General features: G+C 37.9%; 1 protein-coding gene across 1 annotated transcript in view; it reads right to left on the bottom strand.

The window, feature by feature from the left end:
• Positions 1-491: 491 nt before the first annotated feature.
• COL19A1 (collagen type XIX alpha 1 chain) overlaps positions 492-20,683 on the bottom strand; it is a 192,935-nt gene continuing 172,743 nt past the window's right edge. Inside the window, exons 40-49 of the mRNA XM_050709490.1 lie at positions 18,869-18,913; positions 16,510-16,554; positions 16,339-16,401; positions 14,059-14,094; positions 13,864-13,908; positions 10,485-10,655; positions 9,481-9,547; positions 7,497-7,652; positions 865-942; positions 492-628 (exon numbers count right to left, since the gene is read on the bottom strand). Of these exons, the coding sequence (XP_050565447.1) occupies positions 492-628; positions 865-942; positions 7,497-7,652; positions 9,481-9,547; positions 10,485-10,655; positions 13,864-13,908; positions 14,059-14,094; positions 16,339-16,401; positions 16,510-16,554; positions 18,869-18,913 (843 nt within the window). The remainder of the gene's footprint in view (positions 629-864; positions 943-7,496; positions 7,653-9,480; positions 9,548-10,484; positions 10,656-13,863; positions 13,909-14,058; positions 14,095-16,338; positions 16,402-16,509; positions 16,555-18,868; positions 18,914-20,683) is intronic.

Here is a 20,683-nt window from a genome sequence, read left to right as displayed (position 1 = left end):
CCTCCTCAGGGGACGGTAACATTTAGTCTGAACAGAGTTCCCAGCACTCCAGCTAAGATCCTACATTCACCACCAATGGGTACACTTTAAAACTTCAGAACAGCATTTTCTTCGTTTAAACTTCACCACCAGTAAGAAACATCAAGCCAGCTTACATACTGAGGCATACGTACTGCCTTAAGTTATAATAAAATATTTTTGTTTGAAGAAAGAAGCTTATGAAAATTATTTGGGCCTATTTTCTCCTCTAAGCAAAATAAATATGAGAAACATAACACATGGAATGCACTCTGGAAAATAAATGTCATCATTTCACAATTATGACACTGCAAATAGAATAGGAAAAGGCTCAATTCCGCGCCTTACAAATTATCTACAGACCATGCAGTGTCAAGGGAACAAAAAATGCACCAAGTATTTCAAAGATTAAATTAACTTATTGAGAGGAGTGAAAAGTGATTGTGAACCCAAGTGTCTATGGGAGAGGGTTTTTATTTCCCACTGGCGCGTGACCGAGTCTGTGCTACGTGGTAATAGCAATCTGCTGGATTGCATCTTCCATTAGGTCCAGGTGGCCCCTGAGGTCCGGGTGACCCTGGAGTTCCTGGTGAGCCCGGCAAGCCAGCAGCTGGTGAAATAAAGTTAGAATTAGCACAGTCCTTGCCAGAGCACATGCAGTGTCCTGCCTTACATCTCTGAAAATTAGCTTCATGCCAGCTAATCTGCCAGAAGGCTGGCATATCTGACCTCACGCTATGGCAAAAATCAGGAGGAAATTCACTGATGTAAAATGTGGGAGAACCAGGAGAAAGGCACGTTAGTTCGTAAATAATGATAGTGTAAGATAAATCTGGAGACTTGTACCTGCAGGGCCAGGTGGTCCAGGATTACCAGGCAGTCCAATTCCAGGCTCACCTCTTTCCCCTTTCTGTCCTCTATAACCTACACAGAATAGAGATATGAAAATAAGAGTGTCCTCTTATTATAAACAGCAATCTTCTACAGACCTTGTTGACAAGAAATCATCATGACAAATGTAATTTTGAAAACTCATGTTCACTTTTTTTTTTTTTTTTTTTAACCTGTGACTATCATTGTTTTCTGGGACAGCTGTTGCATTTCTATGTTCCTTCTGGAAAATATGAGGATTTCTGACCCTCTGCCAGAGGACCCTTACTATATTTACTAGCCTGACCTTTCCTGAATTTTTAAAGTTATCTTCCTAAAGTTCCTGTAAAAATGAACTGAACGTGTATGCTGCTCCAGCTCCACCTGTTTGATGAAATGATATAAAGCACCAACCAAAGGGCCATCTGGAATCCAACCCCATCTTTAACTGACCATACTCACAGGAGCATAACTGCAACCAGCCAGCCCCTCTGTGACAGCCCCCAAACTGGGTGAGACTTTGCCCTCCTTACTCTATATAAACCCCAATGTCTGCACTTCTTAGCTGTAAACTTGGGCTGGAAGCTGTATGCTTTGATATTCTCCTATGTGTAAGAGAAGATCAACTCCCTCTCCAGTGTTATGCACCTGCCCTCACTTAGAAGTTGTCTTTCGAGCATGTGCAGATTAGGGGTGCTAGCACAGAAAGCCTTCTTTAACACAAGTACCTATATATTGTTAACAAGGTGATTGCTAATCATACTTAGAATATTTCTGTCCCTTTTATTCACAGGAAAAAGCTTTGTATTTATCTAAATAGCTTCCATCTTCTCACATGGCACAACTCCTATCTAACTTTTTTTTTCCCCTTAAACTGTTCATAAAAATTTTTATTAGTTGCAAACACTGGCTGCTTTAGAGTGGAGGATTCATGGGTACCAGTATAACATTTTGTCTCATATTTCAAGTAAGAAGTCCATCTAAAAGTGCAGCTTTTCTGTTTAAACTAAGTAATTTATGTAGGACAGGGGATGATAGCATTTTTAAAGGAATGAGTGTGACACCTTCCACAACCCCTTACTTTAAATGGGATTATAAGAAAACCCTCTTTCCTCGCCTCCCCAAGACCCCAGACGTTGGCATGTAAGGTGACATATGTTGAAGATTAATTTGCCAACTTCTGGTCAATTCTGGTATATTTGCTCTGCTTCCAAGACCAGCCCATTTCCAGTGTCATGTATGTCATACAAGAAACTTCCTCTTGTGAAGAGCTGTAGCTTAATTTAAATTAAAAGAGAAGAGGCGTAGTTGACCAGTCAGCATAGTGGCAGCAATCCACCTGATGTCTCATGAAGAGTAATGGGCACTGGCAGAAGGAAGGCAAAGGTGGTCCTGTCAGTGCACTGCGGTCTATGGCAACACTGGTACTTTACGGGACAATCCAGAAGGAAACTACTGAAAGTGCTGTGGGTACCAATTCAGGGTTGTTACAACAGACACAATGCAAGAGGAATGGTACACCAGTACTCAAACTTTGTTAAACACAGGCTTACTATATACTTCTGTAGAAGGGCTATTACCTGTTGCATTCTGGATTTCAAAACAGAGCATGAAGGATCTTGTATCAATTATCTCTCAACAACCCACAAGGCAAAAACATTAGAAAACGCATGCAGAGTGACATGCACAACATAACAGAAGGAAACAAGCTGATTAAAATCTCACAGAGAAACAAACTGATCATGCATCCTGGTAACCTAGTTGTGTTAAAGAGAAGTGTGTAAGGCATATATGCACATAAGCTATAAAGGCTTGGAAAAGGGATAGTGTTTGTATTCAGTTGTGAACCTTGATTTTCTCTTCAGTGACCGTAGTAGTGCTTATAACTATATCAAGTTGGTTGGCTCTGAAAACCTTGTGTAATACATAATAATTGCTACTGTTTAAGAAGGTCAATCACACAACCACAGGATCTATTACACTTCCTATTTATTACACGTCTCTAAGTTTTTTAATTTACAATAGATAATTACAATACATTTCTCACTACAAACCCAGTTAAGTTGTAATCTTACAAAGTAGTGCTGCCACTAATCATTGTTTTTGGGAAAAAGAGAGAAATCACATTTACGATGTATCACATTTACAAAGTCCATGATAACCATTACTGTAGATATATGACACAACACAGTTGAAAAGGGACTGAGATAAACTGAAAGGCTCTGTAAACATCAATGGAATTCAAGACAATAAGGAAGAAACCACAATAGTACAAACAGCAGCCTGCCTATGCAAATGTATGAATGAGGGTAGTGTAAACAATTAACTGGTTGTATTTGAATACATATACAAAGGTGTAGGTTGCACATAGTGGCAGATGTTCTGTTGACACTGAAACTTAATACAAAAATTCCCAGGTATCTTTTCTAAAAATAAGGCTTTATTTTGCAAAATATAAGCATATTCGTAAACAGGCCTATATGTAAACAGTCTAAACAATGCAATATGTAATTTTGTCAGTAAAATATTGGATTTTAAATGAGGTATATTTGCTCAGAAGTAGGTCCATGATTAGTAGGTCCTCTTCTAGAGGTTAATAATACCTTCTCTCTGAGCTTAAAGCGACAAACTCATACTTAGTCAAAGGAAAATATTACCATACACTTAAGTGAGATTTTGATTTATTGTTTTTAACATAAAGGCACATATAAGATGGCTATTTTTACTGGTAGAATTACAATGCCAGTAAGAGGTACCTGCTTAATTCAAAAGGTTTCAGCAAAGCCTTTGCTTGGGTTCCAGAAGTTTTGGTGTAATTCCTGCAACCCAAAAGTTGTTGTATGTAAACATGTACCCAACATGGGCAGTATGGTAAACACGTGGTAGTAGTGTGTAGCAAGGATGTATTTAAACAGATAAGCATTCTTCTTCAGTTCATTGACTGACTGGTCATAGCTAAAATAAAGCTTTTGGTTCAGTGCTCTCTGTTAGAACTACAAATATACACAGAAGCATCACTGTTGCAACACCCTCAACTCTACTTGGAAATGACGCAAGTTTGTGTCTACGTGTTATGGAGGTAAAAAGGCGTCTCATTTAAACAGCTCCAAAAGGTGTTCTGCCTACATTGCTGAGACCTTCTTCCGTCCACATGGATAATGCAATAGCTGAAACCAGTGTGCCAATATCTAGAGAAATCTGAGGTTCTTTAATACGAATGTGAAGCAAACACATTAACACGACAGGGAACAATGATTCTGAAGTATCCACAGTATTTTACTGTGCAAATGATCTGCACATCACTGCATTCTTACAAGCAAAAAACTGCAAAGCAACCTCGCGGCTGAGAGGTAGTAACTGAGTTTCAGATCAAAGTAAAACAGGTTAACTTCACCCTACACAGCAAAAAACAGTTTACAGGAGGTAACAGTTTAAAGCAGTACAGCTATTTCAGAAGAGTGACTGTGTCTGGACAACATCCATTACAATGGGCTCATGATATCAACCAAGGTTCCTAGATGCCCCTACCATGCAAATTATTATATTAAAAGCCATAAATTTTACTGCAGGAATCAACAATAAAGACAAGGAATTTTCACTATTCATCAGATGGTATTTTTGTTTCCTGATTCCTTGAGGCTACCATGAGCTATGAGGACTCTTACGTTTCATTATTTTGATAAAAATAGTGAGGCTTAACTAGCATGAACACTTACTTCCATATGAGAAAAATCATCATATTAATGTAAAGGATAATATGCATCTCTGGATTACCAAATTCTCCTAAGGGAATTTTGTCTGATGGACCAAAAGTCACATTCTGTTATAGCTTAAAAAATCCAATTAAATCAACACAGTCAATTGAACTATTTCCTGTAACACCTGGCAGTCTGACTGCCTCCAGATGGATGGCATTGTTATAACTTGTCAGTAAAATCTTGAAATAAACTTATTCCTTCTCTGCAAGACTCTAGCATCCTTTATAAAACTGGTAACACTGCCTCACAGTATCAGCTTACTGATGCATATACCATACGTTATTTTTTTAAGAAGAAATATATATAGATATTCCAATCACTACTATACAACCTGTTTAAATACCAATTGCATATTTCATCATTTATTTTGCAACTCTTTGGTATTTTTTTTTTTGCATGCTACATTTTTACTGAGACCATCAGATAAAATTAAAATCGTTTGTACCTGAAACACTGGGAAGTACCAGAGGGTCACTGTGAAAGACCTGGCTCAAGGCCAGCAGCTAACAATTCTGGACTTCTTTAGAAATGGATGACTATTCCCAACAGCCTAGCAACTCTTTATATCCGCTTTTTGAAGACCATGCCCACACTTCCTAGACGTAGTATCTGTGTTTTCTGCTTCTGAGTCTAACCTCTGCCCATGAGTTTACTGGGCAGGAGGCTTCCTCCTCCTGGTGGCATCAGAGCAGACTGACTCCTAAGGAAGTGGCACCCCACTGGAAGGACTCTGTTAAGCTGCAGGCTAAGCACCTCCTCGAACACACAGCAACGCCTGCTCCCTCCCACTGGCCAGAGCTCTGCTCAGCATGCAGCATCACAAACTGCTCTGGAGGTGTTTGTCCTATTAATTATTCTTCAAAACTGTCTACTTTTTTTTCACTGACATTTTGTGGACAAGTGACTAACTGTTTCACTCTGCTAGCACAGATGTGCATTACCATGCACAGCAAAACCTGTAGTTGCCAATCTGGGCTACAACCGAGTGAGAACCACAATAATGAATAACTGGCAGTCAATACCAAATACCCCCAATGCACACTATCTGTCTGGCCTCCCAGATGGGTAGGTGAACATAACATGCTTCCTCACTGACTTGGACATACGTGCACACAGCATGCTACCTTGATGGTCTCAGACACACATGCACATAACATGCTTCTCCAAGAAGTCTTGTCTGCTCTGTCCTTTATGGTTGAAAATAAACTGAAATATGCAAGGATACTTTCCAGTCTGCTCAGAGATTTGAATTTCTTTTTAGCTGTTGGCACAAAACAACAAGACACACAGGCACAACTGGGAAAGGCATGAAATGTACTTGTAAGTGTGCTTCTCTCATGGTAATCTCTCTTACTCATAGTGTAGTAAGGAGGCAAGACAAATTTTTGGTTTTCTTGCCCTTGAAGTATGATTTTCTATATCTTTTGATATATCAAAAGAGGAAAAAGTAAATGCTTTTTATGATTATTAAAAAAGTATTGAAAGAGAAGTAAATGCTTCTCACTTAGCTTAACGCTTATGAAAAAAGATTATTGAGCATACTGATAAAATAAATGGAATTTTGTGTACATGGGGCACTACTTTTACTTAAGCATAAGGCATGAAAAAGCAGCTTTATTATTTTTTTCAAGCACAGCTATCACCTTTACTTTTGATGCTCACTAGCTGGAAATGAAGCCTAGTATAACGATCTACTTCCCAGAAGCATCTGAGACTATCCACCACATACATACTCATTGAACAATCTGCCACTGACATTAAAGGTGACTGTTTACAGTGATCTGAATATTCAGATAATGATGAAGTCAGTGCTGTAAGATTCTAAGGCTTTATTGTTTTCCTTGATCCTTTATTCTTGTTCTTCTCATTCTGAGCTCATCTCATTTTTCAAGCTTCTGTCAGGGGTTTGCGCTTATCAGTGTTAGTAAGTCTTTATTCTTCTGATAGCTTTAGGATCCACACATCTTCAGTTTTGCTTTCATGTTCTTCATTCCAGTCTGACTTGCTCTGACTCCAGAGCAGACCAAACTAACAAAAGATAATAATAAAGAACTACCTACAGATAAACTGCAAATTACATATTGCCCACAAAACATTACTAATCGATATTTTTTTTTTATTTTATTCTGTTCTCCTCTTCCTTTTAATCTTGGACAGGCTGGGTCTCAAGTATTACACAGCTATGATGATCTTGAATTTCCTGAAACTAATTTTGCAGTGAAGGACAGTTCACTGGAATGAGAGTCCTATACTGTCTGAACGCATTGAAATGTACAAAGTACCATTATGGGTAGAGTGAAAACTTGATTACTCCGAAATTGATTTGTGTAAATAGATTACTTCACAGTAAGAAGGATGCATGCTGTAACATTTCAGTTTTCACTGCTCCTTAAAGAACAGTATTTGCCTTCAATTTTTCCTCCCCTGTTGTCCCAGGATCGGAGCTGAAAGCACTCACATTTGGAATTCAAGTTTTTTTTTTTTCTTAAAAAACATTGTCTCTCAATATGGAATAGGATGTAAATAGTTACATTAGAGTGCTGGCTTATTTTTTCCTCTGTGTTCAAGTATTTTGGTCAGGAAATAACTGGTACAGCACTCCAGATATCTGTCGGTAATTAATTTTATCATTTATTAGACTCAAATGCACTCATTAGGAGTTTCAAATCAGTAAAATCCACACATTTACTATGGGTTAATATTTAGATCTAGTCTGGAAAAACATAAGTACAGTTTTAAAAGTTAATCATTAGGAAGCTAGGTAGGTAATCCTGGTTTATTTAATAACCATTAGCAAGTGTATAAGGATTTTAAGATACAATTCATGGAACCATTTTTTGGAATTCCTACCTTGAAGCCCACGTTCTCCGGGTGGCCCTGGTAAACCATCCTTTCCTGGGGGCCCTGGCAATCCATCTTTTCCTGGGGGTCCTGGTTTTCCATGAGCTTGGGAGGCAAGCATTGCAGCAGGCAGCTTCAACTGGGATACAAACTGAGCCATCCTTTCTTCATTAACAAAGGATACAAGAAAAAATGCTAAGAAATCTATTCACAAAATACATGAAAATAAATAAACCCCAAAGCTCCAGCCAAAGTAAGTTTCAACAAGTAAGGTGTTTAATCCTTCTAAATTTTCAACGGTATTAAATGCTCCTATAAGTACTGAGGTCTTCAGTTCCAACTGACCTCATGTCTGAGTCTTAACCCGTTGCAATAATCTGAATGAATTTGTACTAAATTCATGTGCTGTCTTTTACTGATGTAGTCCAATATTTTAAATGACTTCTGACTCCTGCTGGTGAAGTACTTGAGATACATGAACACAGAATAATTCGTATTTTACACACCTACGAAGGGTACCTTTTAAAACTCATATTAAGTTGCAAAGTAGAGCTCAAATACTGTGAACACTTCTTGGGATGTGCTGAAATTCTAGAAATAGTTGTTAAAAAACAAATGCACAGCAAACATTCTTGACTGCAGAGATTTCAGCACGAATGGCTGAAGCTCTTGGAATAAAGTGCACTTGCTAACATTTCAGCATTCTTTAGAGGCAGACAAAATAGTTGCTAACCTTGTATCTGTCTCAGTTACACTGGATTAAAAAAAAAAACTAAGTACTCCACACTTGATCTAGCATTTACTCTGCTGGAGTTTTCAGATTTTAAAAAAAGAATTTGAGTAGAGTGGGCATCAAACAGAAAATAAGCAGAATGACAGAAAATAGGCAAAGTGGAATAAAGCCAAAACCAGAAGATTTGCAGGTACACAACTGAGGTGTAGAAAATGGAATAGTTACAAAGACAAAAGGCAGGACACCTTTTAACACTTTCTTTTTATGAACAGACTAAACATCTATTAGCATTCCATTTGAATGGGAAAAGGAGGTAACTTCAGCCAACTATCTGCTCTTCATATACACAACAGGCTGAACTTTTAAGGGGTGGCAATCTGTGTAAGTGTGAAAATACACAGTGATACCCTTGTTATAAAGTGGAAAACTCCCTGAATAGTTTGATAAGTCTCAAAATTTATATGGTGTCTTTTACCCCTAGAAGATGAAGAGGTTTGTATCCACAGATGCTGATGATGAAATAGCTAAGCATATGGCAGACATAAGGCATTGCAACGGAAGAGAAGTTACTGTCGAGATGTATTCTAGCAGCCCCTTGTTTCAGACATTTATCTGAGTCGCAGCTTTTCAGCTCTGACTAGAAAAATGCTGGGGAAGAAAAATATTTCCTTCTCAGCATAAGGACACAACTAAGAAAGCTTATACAGTACAAAGTCCTTGGCTGGATCTGGTACTTGCTTAAAACTGTGCCAGAAGTTGATGGTCTGCAAGAGGGCTTTGGATCTCCACATAGATGTTTGCTGAAAATGCACAGCAGTTTAGACCTGCATGACAGAAAGCTGTTAAGTCTTTATCTAAATAGTCACTATGTGGCCATACAATTCTATATTTCTATTGGGTCCATTTCACTAATTTTTCAGTGTCTTAATGGTACATTGCAGACACATATATGTGTCAGTATTTATCTAAAATTATACATACATATGTTTGCCATTACGATTTGGAGCAAGCTATCTTTTAATGCTGATTTTTTACATAAGGAAGCACTGTGGCTAACATATTTTGACTTATAACAGTTTGAACATAATTATACAAAGTTGACAAACAGCAGCTAAGCATAGCTATAGCAACAAGGCAGCTACTATGCACCGTGTGAGTTAGATGACGTAAAGAAATGTATAAATAGGCTGTAGGAAAATAAAATCTTTTAGAATAGAATTTAAGACTTACATTTAGTTGTATAATACTTATTTGTCTTACCTTCAAAAATTTTAAGAACTTCTTGTTTGATATATTTTTTTATTTCTTCAAGTGAAACTGTATCAGCCTGATGAGGAAACAAAAAGGTGATATATATATATCAGAAGAAACATACAGAGGGCACTTTACAATGCTACAAAATAAAACATGCTGAAATTAACACTAAGAGAAAAAAGGGTTTCACCAAAAATTAAATATTCTAAAATCTGTGTTACTCACTTAGCTACAACGTTTGCAAATAAATTATAATACTATAAAGGCCACTAACACCATAGAGTAGAAGAGGTACACTCAACAGTTAGGATGATCAGCACTTAAGTGTTTTGAAATTAATTTGCATAAGACTGTAAGGAAGTCCATTAACACTGTCTTACTTTAGTAGCCTTTTGTATAACATTTGGCAACTTGTCACCCCCTTTAGAGACTCACTACTTCCACAGCCAATGAAATAGAACTGTATCACAGGACCAATAATTTCAATGCAAAAGGTTTTTAGAGCATTATTCTGTCTGATTCAGAGTCTCTTATTAATTAAAAAGAACTCACAACACGTATGTATGTGTACATGGAGAGAAACTAAAGTACATACTACTGACAGGAAGCATTTCATTGTCTTTTTAAATGCTAATTTCTCCTTTATTGAGAATCATATTTGTTTGCCTGCTTTTCTCTCTCATTTGCAAATACTTCAGCTTTTAGATTTATGAAAAATTTGAAAATTAGCCGTATTAAGTAGCCACGTTGATTTGTCAGGAGCTAGATAAATAAATTAAGTTTATGCATAGCATATATTTTTTAAAAAAAATAAAAAGAACTGCTTCATCATCTGGGTCTATTTTTTCCACATCTGTTAATAGAACACTGAAATAATCTCAGAGATATCTTGATTTTTATGATACTGTGGTATTGCTTGGTTGAATTCCTACTGCTCAGCACACGCTCAGCAGACACCTTCATCTCTTCTGTCACCAAAAGCAACCAACAAAACCTTTTAATTTTCTTACCAGTAAACCCGGGGGGCCTGGTGAACCTGGGGGACCTTGATGACCTGGTGATCCTGGATGGCCTCTGTCTCCTGGTGGCCCAGTAGGACCCATGGCCCCCTTTTCTCCTGATGGGCCAGGTTTCCCTCTTTCACCTTGTGGACCTTTGTCTCCTGGAATACCCTGATCTCCCTGTGTAAAATAAAAGCATAAAAAAAACCCCTGCACATAGCAGAACTGACTAGGAAAGTCACCAAGAATGCTAGAGAAATTTCTTCCTTGTTCAGAAATTGATTTTTATGAGACCAATAAGTTATGCAGGGTAGCTGATTTACACCCTAATCCTTGCCTCTGAAAACACAGCAAGTAATGCTTTGTTTTCTTACACTTTTAAAGCTGAAGTCAATGACAAAATGTAGTTCGACTCTGCAATCCACTTTTTAAGTACAGAATTTGGGTGTGGAAAATTTATAGATCTGATCCATAAAAGGATCTAGAGATGTCAAATACAGCAGAGGCTGAATTTAGGTGCTCAACTTCTCCCAGCGTTAAGGTATCGTTTCTTTTTCCCTGTAAATTTCCATAGATGCCTAATATTTTATTTTTGCATCTAGTCAAACCTTCAGTTAATCAAAGAAACAACAGATACACATATCCACTTAAAATGACTAACTTCCCTGCAAATGAAATAAATTAAAGGTTTATGTTCTGGCCAGTTTTCATCGCGGGCTGAGATGGCATTTAACTTTGTTTTATTTGCAAGGAATTAAATCTTTTAGAATGACTTAATGTGTTGTCTATTAGTTTGCGGAGCTATAGCTGTGGAGCAGAGTGCAGCAAGTCATGCATTCAGATTGTTAACAAACAGCTGACAGTTCTTATGGGTCACTGGCTGCCCTTGCTGCATCACTTAAGCTAATGTTAAGTTCTACCAAAAGGAGGAAAGAGCACTAGGAACTGCCTACGTCCTTACCAGATAAATCAACAATACACATTTATGAGGAGTAAATTAATGGAATTAATTGCATTTTTAATGTACAGAAAGTACTGGTAAACTGTATTCAGATCTGAAACATCATTAACTGATAAAGCAATAAAAGTGTAGTTATATTCACAAGGTGTATTTACATGACATGTTAAGAATGGAAAATTCAGAGAGAAAAGTAAGGATGAAATTAGGAGGTTGTATACCACTTTCATCACCATCTGTACTCCAAATCTGTATTACTTCCAGTGAGTTAGAGCTTACTAAAGGCAATAGCTAAGCTTTGCTACAAAGACTGTCACTCGAGTTGCCTTATTGCATTAACTGAAATTGCAACACGTTCCCAACTGGAGTTTAAATTACCCTCAGTAAGAGCACAGAGGCTCTGAACTCTGGAAAGCCAATCACAAGGAAAAACAGCAAAAAACACAACAACGACAACAACAAAACAACTATCCAAATCCAAGACCTCCTCAAATCCTATCCTACATATATAACTAACCTGTCAAAACTGCTAATATAGTCAGGGAAGTCAGCATGACATAAAAACAATCTCAATGTTAATTTAATTTATTGTATTTCTATTAAAAGATTTATTCTGCCAATATTGCAGGTGCCTGATTTCCAGTTTTAGTTTCTGGCATTAATATTTTGGGCAAAAATATGCAGCATATGAATGATTTCCTATAAACATATAGCTAATTTAGCTATTCAGTCAAAAAAAAAAAAAGATATGATGCAATACACAAAAGATACCTGTGATCTTTGTCTCAGACTATCGGATTTTCAAGAGCAGACAGGAGCAGGAGAGGGAGCATACGTGCATTGGGAAAATTGGAAGAGTAATGTTCTGATGGAAAACACAAACCTTTTCAGGTTTCTATAAATTTTAAGACTTCTAGCAAAAAGTGTTTTGTTCTGCATATATGTATTGTATCAGGACATGCATTGCAGCACCTTGAGAAATTCAAGGTGCAAGAAGGTCTCTGACTGATAAGCAGATCTTCTGTAGTCTGCAGGAAATAGGCTCTTTTCCTGGCCTTAAAAAGTTTTTGCATCCAAAGCCCTATCTCCTTCACTCATAGCAACCTGAAACATTACAAAACTGAACAACTCCTGTTCTATAAAATGTTATTGCAAACCTTAGAAGAGGCATAGCCTTTATTATAATTTTTAGCTTAGTTTCTTTTTTAGAGATTGCAGTCTAGTTTATGTGGCACCTGAGAACACTCCATTCTGTCTGATAGTGCTTTTAAAGGAGATGACTCATGTATACGTGAGTGAAAAACTATATGAAGACTACTAGCTTAGAGGAAGACTTAATTAAAAATATATTTAATGCATAAATACACATATATCATTTCACAGGCTTAGAACTCAGCAGAGCAGGTATGGATAGCTGTACTACCACTGCATAGTCCATCTGCATTCTGAATGGTTACAAACGCTTGTCAAAATCTGTCAAGCTCTCTCAAAGATGCAGCTGTAGGTGGGGTCAGTATGTTTCAAGGTCATGCACTTAAAGTTCCAGCCTCTTTCTCTCTTGTATGTGTATAGTACTATTTGTAGTGCACTCAAAGAGGTAACATTGATAAGGTTAAGGCTGAGCAATGTAATGTAATACACAGTAGGTGGTATAATAAAAAGGTCCTCACATTTTATTTATGTTCTTAAAGGCAGGAATAGGCATTATGAAATGTTAATTTCTATGAGGGACAGTTATTGTAATAACGGTTAAAACTTGTTGTCTCCTTAGTGTCATAAAGCAGTATTTCCATTTCCAGATTAGACAAAGAGGTGCTTTTTGGGTCATCAGATAAACATGGTATCAACTGTATTGGGACAGCAGGGCTTTAGCCTTTTCTGTTACAACAGAAGCAGGGTATGCCCTAGAATTTTCTTTGTTCTAACAAAATAATGATCACCCCCCGCCTCCTGTAATGATTCCTGTCCGACATGATCATGTTACTATGAACAGAACTGTCTAAACATTTTGGCAAGAAGTAAAGTAATGCATTGGCACTCTGGCTGCCTAGCATTATAAGCTTGTTTTATGTAAAATGTGACAATATATTTGTGACATGCAAAGAATCCTGGGAGGAAGATGCGGAAAGCTTTATTACTTTCAAAGTTTGACTGCATCACAATGGGATTATCTACTTTTTAGTTTTCATCCAATTGAACCATTTACACTACCCAAACCAACTGTGTTAGAAGGTCAATAAATGTGTTTTTCTCTAGATGCAGAAGCCAATTCAATTCTAGTTACTTAAAGTGGTCTCTGGGACTCTCAGAATCTAAAAGGCTGCTTGGAGTTCACAGAAAATTCACTTGGTTTTGACTGTAAAATACATGTCAATGAGGTGTTCGGCTACTCAGTTAAAAGGAAAGAAGTTATTAAGACAAGTGACTTACACGTTCTCCTTTGGGCCCTCGGTCTCCTGGTCTCCCCACAGCACCCTGAAAAATTGTTTTTGAAAAAAGCTAAATATATTGCTTAAAGGCTTTGTTGTATGTTTCTTAGCAGAAGTGAAAGCAAATACTAGGATTAGCAGCTATGCTATTTGTGAATAATTAAATATACTAGTATTCAAAAGCATGTTTTCCTACCGGAGGACCTGGCAATCCATCTTTTCCATTGATTCCCTATAAAAAAAAATAACTTTTATTATTACAATTATGTTCATGCATTTTGAAAACAAGGGATTAAGCTCATTTTTTAGGGATGGTATTAATACATACAAAGTTCTGGAGTCAGAAGTTTGTGTTGTTATGGTATTAAAATACCCGCAAATAATCTTGGGGCATGTACAACAAAAAAGCTTGGGGCCATATTGAACTGCAAGCAGATTTAAACTGATCTGAGATAGAAGCGCAAGAAATATCTTCAGTGACAAGGTGTGCATCAATTTTAATGAGCTCACAACTTTAAATGACAAGTTACATGGAAATTCTGCAAATATGTAGAATATGGAGCTGTGAACTCCATAGGAACTTTTCAAATCATAGCTAATCATTTTACCAATATAGAATAGATTCTTATATTTCTTATTCTAGATATTAGCCTAAATGTTTTATGAGCCCTCTGCTGTTACATAGATTAGGTCTTAATAATAAGTGGCCAGATCCATTCTTTGATTCTGAGGATTTGTGACATGCCACACACGCAACCTACTGGGCTAAACATTTTTCCTGCCCAAAAGAGGGTGGTCTTATTCACCCTACCTACTGGGAGCAGTTCCAGCCTCACATTATCCCCCAAACTGGAATGTGGCATTGTCTCACAATGTGCTAGTTGGTATGGGACAAATTAATGTCATATAGTAAGTGAACCCTTGCACAACACCAGATAACCATGAGATAAAGGATCTGGCACTGTTTAATTTACTGGAATATAGATGGCTAGAATCTGTACATGCAGAAAACTCAGTGCTATTGTGCACAGTGAGAAAGAAGACTTGTATGAGCAAAGACATCAGGAATATTTCCTTCCCTTTCATACTGCAAAGCACGGTTTTGCATGTATTAAGCATTTCCTCAGAAACTGTCACAAATAGCAGGATTACACTGAGCGAGACAGAGATAAACCGGCCTCTATGGAAACGCACAATAATTTGGCTCGGCATATCAGAGCACCAACAGGCTCTTTAGCTCCACCCCAGCAGGGCTACGGGTGCCTGTGCTCAAGGGCAGCTCAGATCTGGTGCAGCCCTGTAATCTGGGATCAGACTGCTGTGAAAGAGCTGGCGGAATAAGACCTGTGAGGTGCCTCCTTTGAGGCCTCCCCTGCTTCTCTCAGAAGGCACTCAAGCACCTTGTGTGGGTAAGTCAGTGCTTGGCCTTGTGCCTTACACACCCTGACTGTGCCTTGTTGACTTGACTTTCGGGATTGACCAAGGACCTGCCCTGTCATCATGGGCTTCTCTGGCTGCCACTGGGCTGTTGGCTGACCTGAGTCTGTTTTAGTTTGGTCACTGTGAGTCAGCACCCCTTGCTGGTGAGGCCACAGCCCCATCTTGCTCCTGCCCTGAGCTCGCTCGCTTTCCCATGCAAAGCAGCCCACTCTTGCGTCTCCCTGACAGAAACCATGGAGGTAGGCACTAGGGCTTTAAAGTTTTATTAGTGTTACAGATTTTCAAGCTATTCCTTAAATTGGACCAATTTGCTGCAGAAATTGTCTCTTTCAAGACAGGAGCATAATGTAGAGGCATGCTAATAAACCTAAATGGTCTACTTCTCATGCTTGTCACTGAAACATCAAGCTTAGGGAGAGACAATTATTTCTGAGCTACCCTAGCTGAACTACTTCTGGAATATAAACCAGGTTGTTTTAAACTAGCCCAGACAGTGCTACAGTACACTGCTGACTACAGTACTGTCACATTTTAAATAAAGAGGTCAGATTAGACGTATCCTAGAAGCCTAGTAAATGCTTCAGCCGCAGTGTTGCATTACCTGTATACAGAAAGACAGGAATTTTATACAGACAGTCATGAAGCAAACTGATCTCTATCTAAACTGAACCCAGGAATGCATTTTGTTACCCCATCCTTTATAGACCGTGTTGAGTGTCTGGGTTAATATTCTCATTCTGAAAATCCACTAGAGGAGCCTTGAAATCAAACGGATCCAAAGGACCTTCTAAAAGGATTTCATCTACCTTTGACATATCTTAGTAACATCAACTATAAAAATATCATACCAGGCTCCATATAAAAGGAATTATTGACTAGACGGTTAAAACTGAGCACTGTAACTCTAGAATGTTCTTCAGAAGTTATCTAGCCCGATATGAAGCAGGATGTAATCTGATTTCTTTTGTAACTTCTGTCAAACTAAAATGTATGTTTTTGTAATAAACATAAATGTATTTCATATAAAATTGCTTACCGGTTTTCCTTGTGGCCCTTCTGGCCCAGGGAAGCCTATATCTCCTATAGGTCCTCTTTCACCCTAAGAAAGAAGAAAATACGTGTATGAATCTGCATTTAAAATCTTGTATTCAATGTTAGAAATATTTGTGTATTATCACAACACTCCAGAACTCAAATCTGTACTTACAGGTTCTCCTGGCATCCCTGGGGACCCTGGGGATCCTGGCTTCCCCTGCAAGAAGAGAACATTACAAATTGAAATTAAAAATAAAAAGCAAAATATCAGTTTCTCTTAGGTTGAAATTAAGACAGGATATGTATTTGAGTGAAATACTCAGGTTATAGCTCAATAAATGCTTTAAGAGAGAAAAAGAAATATTTTAAAAAGGGTTTATTAATGATTTGATGTGTTTTGCAAAACCATTTGTTTTTTGGAGGCCTTTAATGCTCCTTTCCAGGAGCAGATGTGCACCACAGCTTCTGTCATCCTGTTTCTTTGGCTATTAGGCATTATACGTAACTTGGTACTCCACACAAAGTCAGGTTCACATCTTGTCAATTTTCTTCTCAGCACTCTTACGCAGTTGGCGACTGAATTTAAGAATTTAGTCTCTGTGACATGTCCTGGTGCAACATTCATCCAGTCTTATGGGTATCAGCTGAAGTCATCCTTAACTACCACTCATCCTCCTTCTGCAGTCCCTTTCCTCTCTCAGTCAGCACTACTGTCCCAAGGACATTGGTCATCACCCAGTTTAAGTTGGGACACCATTTAGGCCTTGATATGCATATCAGTGATGGACAGTACCCTGATATCCTAGCCATGTGTAATTTGAAGAAATTAACAGACCTGTTTGTAGGAACAGAGGATAACTCAGATTGGAAGAGAGACCTCTGGAGGCCATCTAGTCAAAACTTCTGCTGGGTCAGCAATCAGATTGGGCTATTCAGCCCCAGACAAGAATCTCAACCCACATTCCCTGGAAATATCCTTGGACCAGATTCTCAGATGACTTGTACAAGTGGCAAACCTAACACATCAGCACCTGTGACAACTTCAGGAATGACATGACTAAGCATTCTTTCTGGCAAAATAGGCAATTGTGGCAATTCTTGCAGACTCAGTCCAAGTTTCCTTGATAATCCCACTTGGCAAAAGCCAAAACTAAAATGAGATATTTATATCCCCAAATGGGGACAAGTGTCCTCTACTAGATCTAGGGAATAATGCTAGCTGAGGGGGACAAATACTTCTCCAGCAGGATATGTGGATGTATTTCCAAAACTCTTCCTCGACTACTAAAAAATACTGTCTCTCATAAATCTATTAATTTTTTTTTTATTAAAACTGCTTAACATAAAATGTTAAAGCAAATAATTTACTTCAATGGATTTTATTAGAATTAAATGTAAGCGACAGAATGTAACTTCATCAGTGACAAAGGGAAGTCATTAAATATTTAACATCCAGCCAAATTAGAAAGCAACAAGATTTGAAACATATCCAGTGGGAAGTACACAGGGAGCGAACAATTACGATCAGCCTAACTGGCTGTTGCATTATTGATTCACAGTGTAGAATATATTTCAGAGTAACAAACTTTGAAACTTCTACATGGGCTATAAAGCTCAGAGAAATCCTTCTCTTCTTCCTTTAAATGTGCATTTTTACCTTGTTTTAGGATAACTTAACCAAATTAAGCTATTTAAGCTGATGCTCTCTCTTGGAAATCACAGTAAATATACTAAATCAGTGGCTAATGGAGATGGGAGTGCATAGATACAGACTTCTCGTTATTTCATGAAACACATTTATAATTTAAAAACAGCTCCTGAATGGATTGGTAGCTGCCCAAATTTAATAATAAATGTATTTGCATAGAAATTACTCCATGCTGCCTCCTGAAATATGAATATATGTATATTTTTATTAAACTGCGAATGCAATGTAATGAAAAATCATCTTTATTTCCTTTAGGAACACAAACAGAACAATTATAATTTCAATTTGTTATTAGTTACGTTTCCTTTCACCTACAACAAAGCTTCAGGATGACTTTCAGAAACTTCTTGAATACTACATGTAAATAGCTGACAAAGTATGCCCCTAAAGCAAATGTTTGATTGACTTGATATGCAGATTGTCATGGATTGCAATAAACGTTAATATTTTTTCTTTGTGACAGAAAGATACTCAGAAATCTGTGTATGCCCAGGAACACAGAAAATGACTTTATAATTTATCTATATTAAGCTGAGGCAATGAGAAGAATCTTCTTTAAGTGATATGAGCATATGCAGCTTCAAATTCAAGCTTTATTATGTATTCACTCCATTTCCTCCTGTTATTTTAATAATAACATGAACCCTCAGTAGTATTAAAATTGTAATCCCTTTAGGAAAAACTTGTCATTTTCATACCTGCCTATAAAGCATTAGCCAAGAGCTGGCATCCACAAACAGTGAGTAAGATTATAGCTCAGTACCTTGACTTTTTTTTCAACTTCTTCTAAAAAAACTGTGTTTTCTTTAATGAATATACGCACCGGTGTCCCTGCTACTCCTGGTGTGCCAGCTGGTCCACGGTCACCCTGAAGGAAAGATAAATCTGTATTTAAATAGTAGCACTCAAAACAGGAGTTTGTTCATGGATTCTGATTAAAACCTGAGGAAGGATTATGCAGTGAACTGAAAGTGAGGACAAAAGCCAGGCTCTGCTAAATGCTAATATTTAGCTCTGACACTGACTCATTTTACAGACTTGAACAAGTAACTTAAATCCTTTGTTTAGATTTCCTTGTCATAACTTCCACACTATCCTTTACACTCTGTTTGAGGCCTTCCTTGAAAAGGGATGGAAAGTCCTGATTTATCTGTAGTTTTCCAAATAATTATCATTTGTGGTCATGACAATGACCAAAATCAACACAGCATAATTCACTATCCTATCAAGATCTCCATATTTAAGGTGTACCTTTTAAAGAAGCTTTTGCCTTCTGCTAGCCAGTCATCCATTTGCTTCAAGTTAACATCCTTGATTTGCTTGTGCCATGGTCTTTTAAGGGCAAAGTTTCTTCATTTGTCATACCAGACACCTTCATCAATGCTTTAAGCTAAGATAATAGATTTTGTGCTGGAGCTGATGAGGTGTGGGCAAAAATTCATCTTTCTCTCTCGAGAGGACTATAACTCAAAGCAGATGGATGAAGCTCAACAGTGGTGAAACTCTACAGCAAGATTTGCCCTAACCTGCTGACATGTATCAATCTGCAATACTGCACTCTGCTAGTGTAACATGGGTAAAAAAAAAATGTAAGAAAATCAGGATGCAGGTTTCTGTAATCATGTCAGGAAAACCCTGACACAATTAAAGCCATGTGAACAGGAGAATATTTTCATGAGTTTATGTTACCTGGAGCTATTTTGCAAAAGCTCTGCCAACGTAGCTCAGACACGTTCTTTTGTGCAGAAGACCCTGAGGAGATGTTGGGAATTCTGGGTTCTGTATTTAAATTTAATGCTGATTTGTGTCATTCTCATAATTTCGTTCAGGTAATACAGTGAGGATGCTTGTAATAAGAAACACTTAGCTACATTACACAAAGCGTAGAGAGATGACAAGTTAACATCTATAAACAGTTTTAAGATCCTCAGATCAAAGGTGCAATGTAGGGAAGAGCATCAATTATAGTTACAATAGTAACCATAGCTTTTCAAAAAAAGTTAAGCAAATTATGCAGTACAAGATGGAGAAATGTAGTGCAGGACAGTACAAGACAAATGAATACAAATTCTGTTTTGCTTTTCCCTTTGGAGTTTTCACACTTCATGACAACAGCAAGGAACATATTTAAGGTCTTGCTATGTATTACCTTTGTGACAGAATGGCTGCTGTATTAAAAACCTGACAATGCCAGCAGTAAGTAATTCTAAGTCAAATAATCTGAACGTGGCTAAGCAGCCAGGAGCTGGCAGCCAGCTTCCATGCACGGCTGCTGGGAGTGACCTCTGCAAACTGGAAGAGAGGTCTCCATATTGCTTATCAGCCCAAAGGGGCGAGTTAATAAAAAGCATCCTGCCTTGCAGGGTACCTTCGCTCTGACACACCCACCCGTGTAATAAGGCTGATCAGACCAATATCACCAAATCACACCAAACCAAACCAGAAAAGACCTTGTGTCTGGAGGGAGAAGCTTGCGTGCAGGCCACAGTTTGACCTCTCTTGCTCAGGAGACTACGAGAAGTCACTTAAAACAAGTTTCCCCCTCACCAAGGAATCTAGCGTGCACCTTCAGAGTAATCAAGTACTCAGAATACATTTAGCAGGGCATATTGGCTTGAGTAGTGCACTCTGCCCCCAC

This window comes from Cygnus atratus, chromosome 3, assembly GCF_013377495.2.
Source record: "Cygnus atratus isolate AKBS03 ecotype Queensland, Australia chromosome 3, CAtr_DNAZoo_HiC_assembly, whole genome shotgun sequence".
In the NCBI taxonomy this organism is placed as follows: domain Eukaryota; kingdom Metazoa; phylum Chordata; class Aves; order Anseriformes; family Anatidae; genus Cygnus; species Cygnus atratus.
This window is presented reverse-complemented; position numbering and strand designations above follow the sequence as displayed.